The 12,977-nt window shown below is 40.5% G+C and overlaps 1 protein-coding gene across 1 annotated transcript in view; it reads left to right on the top strand.

Moving 5' to 3' along the window:
* The window catches only part of Pdss2 (Decaprenyl diphosphate synthase subunit 2), a 54,982-nt gene that overhangs the window by 7,377 nt on the left and 34,628 nt on the right, over positions 1-12,977 (top strand). The window contains exons 2-3 of the mRNA XM_071666773.1: positions 388-582; positions 3,105-3,233. Coding sequence (XP_071522874.1) covers positions 388-582; positions 3,105-3,233 — 324 coding nt within the window. The remainder of the gene's footprint in view (positions 1-387; positions 583-3,104; positions 3,234-12,977) is intronic.

Raw genomic sequence — 12,977 nt, 5'->3', positions numbered from 1 at the left:
AAATTCAGGTTTTCAATTAAAATAGTTGAGAAGATTGAGATAAATGGGTTTGTCAAAAGGTGTGTCATACTGGATAGAAAGACATACTACCGTACCATAAATTCATTGTATTTCATATACATTGGTATTGAGGTGATGCTAAATATCTCAACAGTTTCCATAGTCCTACTACCAACAGATCTTTCATGGTTATTTTGGTGCATATCAGTATTTAGTAATGCATAATGATCCCCATCTTTCCACTCACATTTTGCAATAAGATCATAAAGTAGCAGTCATGATATAAGCAAACCTGTATTATAGGATCTTTTGAGTAAAGCTCAGAATATTTTGGCATTAATCCAGATGCATCTAGATTTATCGAATAATGGTTATGCTACTTTACAGCTATGGAAAGATGTACAGTACTGTACCACAGCAGAAGCCTGACTGGAACCGTGCAGTTAGTGATGCAGAGAAGATCGTTGGCTATCCGACTTCGTACCTGACCTTGCGCTCTCTGCTGTCTGATGAGATGTCAAATATTGCTGTTCATATGAGAAAACTTGTTGGGTCATCCCATCCATTACTGAAGACTGCTAAGTAAAGGCTCACAAATAACTTGTGTAGATTATGTAAAACAAAAAATTTTCATTTCTTAAAAACTTGGAAATTAGTAATTATTTATGGAACCTCGGTTTTAAAGATCTTGTGATCTACATTTTTCTTTTTTATTATTTGTCTCATATAATAACATTATCAGTATACACAGTTTCAATACTCTTTTAAACTTTTTCATTTTTTGGTTAGTTTTTGTTAGTTTCAGTTTTCACATAGTTTTCAGGAATTTTTTGTTGCCTCATTTTTAATTTGGGTTAGTTTTTGTTAGTTTCAGTTTTCACATCTTTTTCAGGAGATTTTTGTTGCCTAGTTTTTAATTTGTTTACTTTTTTTGTAGTATATGAGGAATTGATACATATTCGCTATTTCCCATATTAGTGAGGTAGTGTTAAGAACAGAGGACTGAGCCTAGCAGGGAAAATCCTCACTTGGCCCCCTTCTCTGTTCCCTCTTTTGGAAAAGTAAAAGCTGGAGGGGAGTATAAATAAATATGAAAAAATAAATAATATATCTATTGGTATTGCAATGGGATTTATTAAAAAAGGGTGTGACTATTGTTGACTGATTGGTAAGATCATTTAATGTATGTATGACTCATGGGGAGGTGCCTGAGGATTGGCGGAATGCTTGCATAGTGCCATTGTACAAAGGCAAAGGGGATAAAAGTGAGTGCTCATATTACAGAGGTATAAGTTTGTTGAGTATTCCTGGGAAATTATATGGGAGGGTGTTGATTGAGAGGGTGAAGGCATGTACAGAGCATCAGATTGGGGAAGAGCAGTGTGGTTTCAGAAGTGGTAGAGGATGTGTGGATCAGATGTTTGCTTTGAAGAATGGATCTGGAGAAGGCATATGATAAGAGTTGATAGAGATGCTCTGTGGAAGGTATTAAGAATATATGGTGTGGGAGACAGGTTGTTAGAAGCAGTGAAAAGTTTTTATCGAGGATGTAGGGCATGTGTATGTGTAGGAAGAGAGGAAAGTGATTGGTTCTCAGTGAATGTAGGTTTGCGGCAGGTGTGCGTGATGTCTCCATGGTTGTTTAATTTGTTTATGGATGGGGTTGTTAGGGAGGTGAATGCAAGAGTTTTGGAAAGAGGGGCAAGTATGCAGTCTGTTGTGGATGAGAGAGCTTGGGAGGTGAGTCAGTTGTTGTTCGCTGATGATACAGCGCTGGTGGTCGATTCATGTGAGAAACTGCAGAAGCTGGTGACTGAGTTTGGTAAAGTGTGTGAAAGAAGAAAGCTGAGAGTAAATGTGAATAAGAGCAAGGTTATTAGGTACTGTAGGGTTGAGGGACAAGTCAATTGGGAGGTAAGTTTGAATGGAGAAAAACTGGAGGAAGTGAAGTGTTTTAGATATCTGGGAGTGGATTTGGCAGCGGATGGAACCATGGAAGCAGAAGTGAATGATAGGGTGGGCGAGGGGGCAAAAGTTCTGGGAGCATTGAAGAATGTGTGGAAGTCGAGAACATTATCTTGGAAAGCAAAAATGGGTATGTTTGAAGGTATAGTGGTTCCAACAATGTTATATGGTTGTGAGGTGTGGGCTATGGATAGAGTTGTGCGGAGGAGGGTGGGTGTGCTGGAAATGAGATGTTCGAGGACAATATGTGGTGTGAGATGGTTTGATCGAGTAAGTAATAATAGGATAAGAGAGATGTGTGGTAATAAAAAGAGTGTGGTTGAGAGAGCAGAAGAGGGTGTTTTGAAATGGTTTGGTCATATGGAGAGAATGAGTGAGGAAAGATTGACCAAGAAGATATATGTGTCAGAGGCAGAGGGAATGAGGAGAGGTGGGAGACCAAATTGGAGATGGAAACATGGAGTGAAAAAGATTTTGAGTGATCAGGGCCTGAACATGCAGGAGGGTGAAAGGCGTGCAAGAAATAGAGTGAATTGGAACGATGTAGTATACCGGGGTCGACGTGCTGTCAATGGATTGAACCAGGGCATGTGAAGCGTCTGGGGTAAACCATGGAAAGTTCTGTGGGGCCTGGATGTGGAAAGGGAGCTGTGGTTTCGGTGCATTATTACATGACAGCTAGAGACTGAGTGTGAACGAATGTGGCCTTTGTTGTCTTTTCCTAGCGCTACCTGGTGCACATTTGGGGGAGGGGGTTGTTATTTCACGTGTGGCGGGGTGGCGATGGGAATGAATAAAGGCAGACAGTATAATTATGTACATGTATATATATGTATATGCCTGTGTGTGTATATATATGTATACATTGAGATGTATAGGTATGTATATCTGCGTGTGTGGTCTTGTATGTATATACATGTGTATGTGGGTGAGTTGGGCCATTTCTTTCGTCTGTTTCCTTGCGCTACCTCGCTAATGTGGGAGACAGGGACAAAGCAAAATGAAATATAAATAATAAAAATGATATGGCTTCATATGTGTAAAACTGTCTGTAATGAAGAGGTATCAGTAAACTAAACTCTCATTTTAATGGAAAAATGTTTTTCGATATTCCTTTAAGATTCCTCTGCTTTCATCAGGCGACTGATATACAATGGACGCAACAACATGCAGACACGTGGACTTATTGTTTTACTCATCTCTAAGGCTGCTGGACATCTTAACCCTGAAGAGCTTGAACAAGATCAACCTGCAGGTGTCTCCCTTAGGTTAGTAGATCAAATGCACATCCTATGATAGGGATATGTGTAGGTGTAATTTAAGTGTGTATCATTTTGTAATTTTACGTATTATGGAGAGGGATTTTTAAAACTTTATTTTTTTATTCATTTTTTTAATTTTTTTGGCTAATGCATTTATGAGTTTGCATGTGCTCCAGCCTGAGAGACTTTGACCCACAGCACATGACTGGATGCTGCTTCCATTATTTCTAGGTGAAAATGAGCCATATGAGGATTGGCCATTATGATTCTGTACCCAACCTATTCCTCATTCTTATATCTGACAATGGTACAAACACAAGCCAGTTTCATATCATCCTTTGCAGATGATATAAGAATTTTTATGAAAATTACATGAATAGATGATACCAAAAGGCCACAAAAAGATTTTAATGAAGTCTTAGCAACTGAGAACATTATACTTTTCAATGTTGATAAGTTTCAACTCCTCTAGTGTGGGAAACATTGAGGAGTCAAAAAACAAAATATCAAACGACTTAGGCACTATCATAAATCAGTTGAATGACTTGGAAGACCTTGGAATGATAATGTACAGTGACTAAATTTAAGCAATCAAAACAAAACAATGATTGTCTTGTGCAGAAAGATGGCAGGCTGGATCCTGCAGACCTTCAAGAAAAGAGATGCTAGTGTTGATATTGTCGAAAATGCTAATTCTTTCACAAATTGAATATTGTTGCATCTTAACCACTCCAGAAAGCTGGCATAATTGTGGGATTAGAAAATGTTGAGAGATCTTTTATAGCCCATATTGATGTGGTAAAGGACCTAAGTTACTGGGAATGGCTGAAATCTCTGAGGCCATCCTCCCTCAAAAACAGACTGAAATTTTATCATCATCAGTATCTGGAAAATCCTGAAAGGCATGGTTTCCAATTTACATTCGGAAATAACATCATACTGGCACTACAGGCATGCAAGACTTTGTAAGATACTACCTCAGAAATCCTAAAGTGCAATATGCACAAAAAGGGAGAACACCTTAAACATCTGGGGCTGGGGCCCAAGACTCCTCACCACCTTGCCAGTTATCATCAGAAACAGGATAGGATGCACAGCAGAAATTTAAGAGTGCACTGGACAAAAACCTACAAAGTGTACCAGACCAGCCATGCTATGAGGGCTATATAGGCCTGAGGGCTGCAGCTTCTGACAGTTTGGTTGACTAAATCAACATCTTGGGGCCCAGCCCAGGCTGTGGAGTTGAAGACTCTTAAGACTGCACTAGGTATGCACCTTCTCATTTTCCTTGAAGAGTAAAAGGGAATTTTATTCTCTTTTCAATCTTCTCCTCTTCCTATAACTACCATTTCCATTTATATAATTATTTATATAATCTGATGCCGATTCCTGGGAACTCCTTCAAGAGGATGGCTGCAGCAAGAGTCTCCATAACTGGCGAACTCTGCTGCCACTTTTTAGCCTTTAGTATCTCAACCTTAACAGGCCACTGGCAGAGGGCAGATCTGCTGCATTGTTTTCAGAGGCTCCTGCCTAATGTGCCAGCCTACAGTTCTGCTTAATGCTCTCATCTATTGTGGACACCTGAGGAGCTCAAATTGATTCCCACTGTGTTTTTATAAAATTGAATGTTATCTTTTCAACCACCCTGACTATGTTTGGATCACTTCTTGCCATGCTGTGTTAGGTACCATTAAAATCTATCTCCCCTGTCACATAACTTTATGAAATTGCCTGCATTTACAGTCCCATTATTTGGCTTATTCTGTTTTTCACCATCCTTTTGATATGGAAGTACTTTACTAAGGAAGTGGTGGAAAAAGAGTGTAAAAAAGTGAGCCCCAGACTGATTTGGGTGAAAATGAATGTGGATTATGAGAGATTGGTAATTATTTATGCTAATGCTCCTGGAAGTAAGGGGAGGGAGGAAAAGAATATATAAGGAGTAGCTGAGTGTTTGTATCAGTAATTTTGATATGAGAGATCAGGTATGAGTGGTGTATGGTTTGAATGTGAGAATGGGTAATGTTGCAGTTCAAGGTATAATTGGAGGCATGGAGGTACTCAGTGATGTGAAGAGGAATGATGAACAACTTGTGGAGATGAGGTGAAAATGGAATGGTGATTGGAAATACCTGATTTAATAAGACTGGCATCCTTAAGTATACATGGGTGAGTAGGGTAGCTTGAAAGTGGGTGTTATTGGATTATGTACTAATTGATAGATGTGCAAAAAAGAGAACCTTGAGTGTGATGAGAAGGGCAGCTGGTGGGATGTCTGATCATTACTTGGTGAAAGTAAGGGTGAAGGTTAGTAGAGGCTTTCAGAAAAGAGGAAACGATATGGGTGAGAAGAGGGTGGTGAAAGTGAATGAGCTTAGAAAAGATGCTTATGTGAATAGAAACCAGTAGATATTGAGTATAGAATGGCAAAAGATGAAAATCAGTGATGATAGGGGAGTGTGTGAGGAATGGAAGGTATTTAGGAAAGCAATTCTGATGTATGAGAGAAGTGTTTGGCATGTTGGAAGTTGGGTATTTGGTTAAAGGTTGTGAGTGGTGGGCTGAGAAAGTTAAGTTGCTTGTGAAAAAGAAGAGAGAGTCAGATGGTATTTACTAGGAAGGAGTGCAAGTAATTGGGAGACATACAAGAGAAAGTGGGAGTGCAGGAGCTGAAAAAGAGGACAAGTGAGAGTTAGGGTGAGCAAGTGTCAGCAGACTTCTTGGAAAATAAGAGAAGGGTTTTTGAAGGAGATTAGTTGTGTGGGAAAACAAGAGAACAAATGGAGTAGTTGGGGAAGGGATTAAAGGCAGAGACGAGGAGATGGAGTGAGTATTTTCAAGGATTGTTGAATGTTTTTGATGATAGGGTGGCAAATGTGGAATGTTTTGGTCAGGGAGGCGTGTGAAGTGAGAGAGTCACATGAAGGACTTTGATTAAAAGAGAAGAGGTGATGAAAGCTTTGCATAAGATGCTACACTCATTGATCAAAAGAGAAGAGGTGATGAAAGCCTTGCATAAGATGGAGTGTAGCAAGGTGGCTAGAGTGAATGAGATTTGAATTTAACAGAGCAAATTTGTAGGAGCAATAGATAGAGGTAGTAGGCAGGAACATTTAGGCTGGAGCATTAGGTAGAAACAATAGGGAGGTAGAAGTAGTCAGTAGGAACATTAGGTTGGGGCCTCTGCAAACACTGTGCTAAGGAAGGCCAGTGGCCTGTTAACGGTGAGGCACTAAAGGCTGTGAAGCAGCATTTGAGTTCACTAGTTTTGAAGACTTGGTTGCCATGGCCACCCCCTTGAGGGAGTTCCAGGAGGAAACAGGAATCAAAGATATAGATGGATAGATTGTCAGGGAGGTGACTGTGTTGTTAATTGGTTGGTAAGGATTTTAAGTATATGTATGGCTGTGAGGTGCCTGAGCATTGTCAGTATGCTTTTATAGTGCCTTTGTATAAAGGCATGGGTGACAAAAGGGAATATATGTTGTTGAGTGTTAAAGTTTGGGAGAGTGGTGATTGAGGGGATGTTGGTATGCACAGAGTTCAGATTTGGGAGGAGCAGTGTGGCCTCAGGAGAGGCAAATAAATGAATGAGAAAAAATGTGTGTACATTTTTTCATTATATGGTTTGGCGTAACATCACTAATGTAATTGAAGTATTTGTTAAGCCTGATTTTAAACATTAATGATATTGCTCTCCTTTATGATAGCTTTTTTGGTCCACAGTCAAACCAGCTGTTCATCCATTCCTAAGGATTGTTTGATAAAATGGGTACTTCCAAAAGAAGGAACAGAGGGGGCCAGGTGAGGATATTCCAAAAAAGGCCCAGTCCTCTGTTCTTAACGCTACCTCGCTAACGCGGGAAATGGCGAATAGTTTAAAAAAAAATATATATATATATATATATATCTTTTCTTTTTTCTTTTAAACTATTTGCCATTTCCCGCGTTAGCGAGGTAGCGTTAAGAACAGAGGACTGGGCCTTTTTTGGAATATCCTCACCTGGCCCCCTCTGTTCCTTCTTTTGGAAAATTAAAAAAAAGAATGAGAGGGGAGGATTTCCAGGCCCCCGCTCCCTCCCCTTTTAGTCGCCTTCTACGACACGCAGGGAATACGTGGGAAGTATTCTTAATCCCCTATCCCCAGGGATGTGTATATATATATATATATATATATATATATATATATATATATATATATATATATATATATATATATATATTATTTTTTTTTTCCAAAAGAAGGAACAGAGAAGGGGGCCAGGTGAGAATATTCCCTCAAAGGCCCAGTCCTCTGTTCTTAACGCTACCTCGCTATCGCGGGAAATGGCGAATAGTATGAAAAAAAAAAAAAAAGAAATATATATATATATATATATACATATATTATTTATTTATTTATTCATTTTGCTTTGTCGCTGTCTCCCGCGTTAGCGAGGTAGCGCAAGGAAACACACGAAAGAATGGCCCAACCCTCCCACATACACATGTATATACATAAACGTCCACACACGCAAATATACATAACTATACATCTCAACGTATACATATATATATACACACACAGACATATACATATATACACATGTACATAATTCATACTGGCTGCCTCTATTCATTCCCATCGCCACCCTGCCACGCATGAAATAACAACCCCTACCCCCTCATGTGTGTGGGGTAGCGCTAGGAAAAGACAACAAAGGCCACATTCGTTCACACTCAGTCTCTAGCTGTCATGTAATAATGCACCGAAACCACAGCTCCCTTTCCATATCCAGGCCCCACCGAACTTTCCATGGTTTACCCCCGACACTTCACATGCCCTGGTTCAATCCATTGACAGCACATCGACCCCGGTGTACCACATCGTTCCAATTCACTCTATTCCCTGCACGCCTTTCACCCTCCTGCATGTTCATGCCCCGATCACTCAAAATCTTTTTCACTCCATCTTTCCACCTCCAGTTTGGTCTCCCACCTCTCCTCATTCCTTCCACCTCTGATACATATATCCTCTTGGTCAATCTTTCCTCACTCATGCTCTCCATGTGCCCAAACCATTTCAAAACACCCACTTCTGCTCTCAACCACACTCTTTTTATTACCACACATCTCTCTTACCCTATTATTACTTACTCGATCAAACCACCTCACACCATATATTGTCCTGAAACATCTCATTTCCAGCACATCCATCCTCCTGCGCACAACTCTATCTATAGCCCATGCCTCGCAACCATATAACATTGTTGGAACCACTATTCCTTCAAACATACCCAGTTTTGCTTTCCAAGGTAATGTTCTCGACTTCCACACATTCTTCAATACTCCCAGAACTTTCGCCCCCTCCCCTACCCTATGATTCACTTCCACTTCCATGGTTCCATCCGCTGCCAAATCCACTCCCAGATATCTAAAACACTTCACTTCCTCCAGTTTTTCTCCATTCAAACTTACCTCCCAATTGACTTGTCCCTCAACCCTACTGTGCCTAATAACCTTGCTCTTATTCACATTTACTCTTAACTTTCTTCTTCCACACACTTTACCAAACTCAGTCACCAGCTTCTGCAGTTTCTCACATGAATCAGCCACCAGCGCTGTATCATCAGCGAACAACAACTGACTCACTTCCCAAGCTCTCTCATCCCCAACAGACTTCATACTTGCCCCTCTTTCCAAAACTCTTGCATTTACCTCCCTAACAACCCCATCCATAAACAAATTAAACAACCATGGAGACATCACACACCCCTGCCGCAAACCTACATTCACTGAGAACCAATCACTTTCCTCTCTTCCTACACGTACACATGCCTTACATCCTCGATAAAAACTTTTCACTGCTTCTAACAACTTTCCTCCCACACCATATATTCTTAATACCTTCCACAGAGCATCTCTATCAACTCTATCATATGCCTTCTCCAGATCCATAAATGCTACATACAAATCCATTTGCTTTTCTAAGTATTTCTCACATACATTCTTCAAAGCAAACACCTGATCCACACATCCTCTACCACTTCTGAAACCACACTGCTCTTCCCCAATCTGATGCTCTGTACATGCCTTCACCCTCTCAATCAATACCCTCCCATATAATTTACCAGGAATACTCAACAAACTTATACCTCTGTAATTTGAGCACTCACTCTTATCCCCTTTGCCTTTGTACAATGGCACTATGCACGCATTCTGCCAATCCTCAGGCACCTCACCATTTGCTTTTCTAAGTATTTCTCACATACATTCTTCAAAGCAAACACCTGATCCACACATCCTCTACCACTTCTGAAACCACACTGCTCTTCCCCAATCTGATGCTCTGTACATGCCTTCACCCTCTCAATCAATACCCTCCCATATAATTTACCAGGAATACTCAACAAACTTATACCTCTGTAATTTGAGTACTCACTCTTATCCCCTTTGCCTTTGTACAATGGCACTATGCACGCATTCCGCCAATCCTCAGGCACCTCACCATGAGTCATACATACATTAAATAACCTTACCAACCAGTCAACAATACAGTCACCCCCTTTTTTAATAAATTCCACTGCAATACCATCCAAACCTGCTGCCTTGCCGGCTTTCATCTTCCGCAAAGCTTTCATTACCTCTTCTCTGTTTACCAAATCATTTTCCCTAACCCTCTCACTTTGCACACCACCTCGACCAAAACATATATATATATACACAAGTAGTGGTGATGTGAGAAGGAGATGGAGTGAGTATTTTGAAGGTTTGTTGAATGTGTTTCATGATAGAGTGGCAGATATAAGGAGTTTTGGTCGAGGTGGTGTGCAAAGTGAGAGGGTTAGGGAAAATGATTTGGTAAACAGAGAAGAGGTAGTAGAAGCTTTGCGGAAGATGAAAGCCGGCAAGGCAGCTGGTTTGGATGGTATTGCATTGGAATTTATTAAAAAGGGGGTGACTGTTTTATTGACTGGTTGGTAAGGTTATTTAATGTATGTATGACTCATGGTGAGGTGCCTGAGGTTTGGCGGAATGCGTGCATAGTGCCATTGTACAAAAGCAAAGGGGATAAGAGTGAGTGCTCAAATTACAGAGGTAGAAGTTTGTTGAGTATTCCTGGTAAATTATATGGGAGGGTATTGATTGAGAGGGTGAAGGCATGTACAGAGCATCAGACTGGGGAAGAGCAGTGTGGTTTCAGAAGTGGTAGAGGATGTGTGGATCAGGTGTTTGCTTTGAAGAATGTATGTGAGAAATACTTAGAAAAGCAAATGGATTTGTATGTAGCATTTATGGATCTGGAGAAGGCATATGATAGAGTTGATAGAGATGCTCTGTGGAAGGTATTAAGAATATATGGTGTGGGAGGCAAGTTGTTAGAAGCAGTGAAAAGTTTTTATCGAGGATGTAAGGCATGTGTACGTGTAGGAAGAGAGGAAAGTGATTGGTTCTCATTGAATGTAGGATTGCGGCAGGGGTGTGTGATGTCTCCATGGTTGTTTAATTTGTTTATGGATGCGGTTGTTAGGGAGGTGAATGCAAGAGTTTTGGAAAGAGGGGCAAGTATGAAGTCTGTTGGGGATGAGAGAGCTTGGGAAGTGAGTCAGTTGTTGTTCGCTGATGATACAGTGCTGGTGGCTGATTCATGTGAGAAAGTGCAGAAGCTGGTGAGTAAGTTTGGTAAAGTGTGTGAAAGAAGAAAGTTAAGAGTAAATGTGAATAAGAGCAAGGTTATTAGGTACAGTAGGGTTAAGGGTCAAGTCAATTGGGAGGTAAGTTTGAATGGAGAAAAACTGGAGGAAGTGAAGTGTTTTAGATATCTGGGAGTGGATCTGGCAGTGGATGGAACCATGGAAGCAGAAGTGGATCATAGGGTGGGGGAGGGGGCGAAAATCCTGGGAGCCTTGAAGAATGTGTGGAAGTCGAGAACATTATCTCGGAAAGCAAAAATGGGTGTTTGAAGGAATAGTGGTTCCAACAATGTTGTATGGTTGCTAGGCGTGGGCTATGGATAGAGTTGTGCGCAGGAGGATGGATGTGCTGGAAATGAGATGTTTGAGGACAATGTGTGGTGTGAGGTGGTTTGATCGAGTAAGTAACATAAGGGTAAGAGAGATGTGTGGAAATAAAAAGAGCGTGGTTGAGAGAGCAGAAGGTGTTTTGAAATGGTTTGGGCACATGGAGAGAATGAGTGAGGAAAGAATGACCAAGAGGATATATGTGTCGGAGGTGGAGGGAACGAGGAGAAGTGGGAGACCAAATTGGAGGTGGAAAGATGGAGTGAAAAAGATTTTGTGTTATCGGGGCCTGAACATGCAGGAGGGTGAAATGAGGGCAAGGAATAGAGTGAATTGGATCGATGTGGTATACCGGGGTTGACGTGCTGTCAGTGGATTGAATCAGGGCATGTGAAGCGTCTGGGGTAAACCATGGAAAGCTGTGTAGGTATGTATATTTGCATGTGTGGACGTATGTATATACATGTGTATGGGGTGGGTTGGGCCATTTCTTTCGTCTGTTTCCTTGCGCTACCTCGCAAACGTGGGAGACAGCAGCAAAAAGAAAAAAGAAAAAAAAAATATACACATATATATAGCTTTAATAGGATGGCCTTGATTAGAGCTTCTGCTGTCTGTGCCATCTCAGCTAACATAAAAAAGAATGGTTTAGCAAGGACAGTGATTACTTTGGTCAACCTATAGCATGAACTGGACTGTCCAAGTCAGAGCCTGTAGAATCTTGAGGTATTATCTTCATTGTGTTTCTGTATGGTCTTCATTGTCATAGTCATCATTACGTGGCCTACTGAGGGTGAAAAAATAGTGGAAAGGCAGAATTGTACTAGACATGCACACCTCCTCCAAGAGACACTTTAGTTTGATTTCGTTTTATGAAGTACCTGAATCTGCATGGTCATCATTATTGTCCTTATTGTTACTCAGCATATTTTGGATAAAAAAAAGGAAAAGTGAGCCTCAACTTGCTATCATCTGCAGATGTAAGTGCATGCCATCTGTTGAGAGAAATGACTTCAGCTGTGCTCATCACCCGAGGAGAATAAAAAACACATCTGGAATCCCACACTTGGTATCTCAGGATAATGATTTTTAGAATGTGACCCAAGTGAATTTGGAATAGTAATTATTGAAAGGAAAGCTTAGACTGAGTATACTTGGGATAATAAGGGAAGGGGTTAAAGAAAAATATTTTGCATAGTTTGAATAAAGTGTCTTCTTATGAGCCTGCATCCTGTACTACTAGTTGATATCTGATTGATTTACATATATTGTAAAATGACTGCTAAGATTGTCAAAACTTATGATACTTTTGATGTATTTGTAAATTTCTTTTCTTTAGATTAAGCTAATCAGATCAAGTTAAAGTCATTGAGATGGTTCTCATAGGATTTGTTTGTCATTCTGGGAATAATTTTGGTAGCTCACCTCAGTATTTTCTCATACAAAGTATATATTTTTGAAATGGGTTGATGAAATCTGAACACAACACTATATTCAGATTGCATTATTTGGGGGTTGGGGGTTATTGGAGAGAATTTGGAGGAAGTGGAGTGTTTGTGATACCTGTGAGTGGAAAGGTAGTCAATGGAATAATGGGAGCTGATTTGAGCCATAGGATGGGTGAGGGGGCAAGGGTTTTGGGTTTATTGAGGACTGTGTGGAAAGAGAGGTTACTGCCTCTCCTAAGGGCAAAGATAAGTATGTTTGATGGTTTAGTAGTCCTGTTGTTGTGTGGATTTGGAGCATG

This window comes from Panulirus ornatus, chromosome 11 (genome assembly GCF_036320965.1).
Source record: "Panulirus ornatus isolate Po-2019 chromosome 11, ASM3632096v1, whole genome shotgun sequence".
Taxonomy (NCBI): domain Eukaryota; kingdom Metazoa; phylum Arthropoda; class Malacostraca; order Decapoda; family Palinuridae; genus Panulirus; species Panulirus ornatus.
Note: the sequence above shows the minus strand (reverse complement) of the source record. Positions and strands in the feature narration are given on the sequence as shown.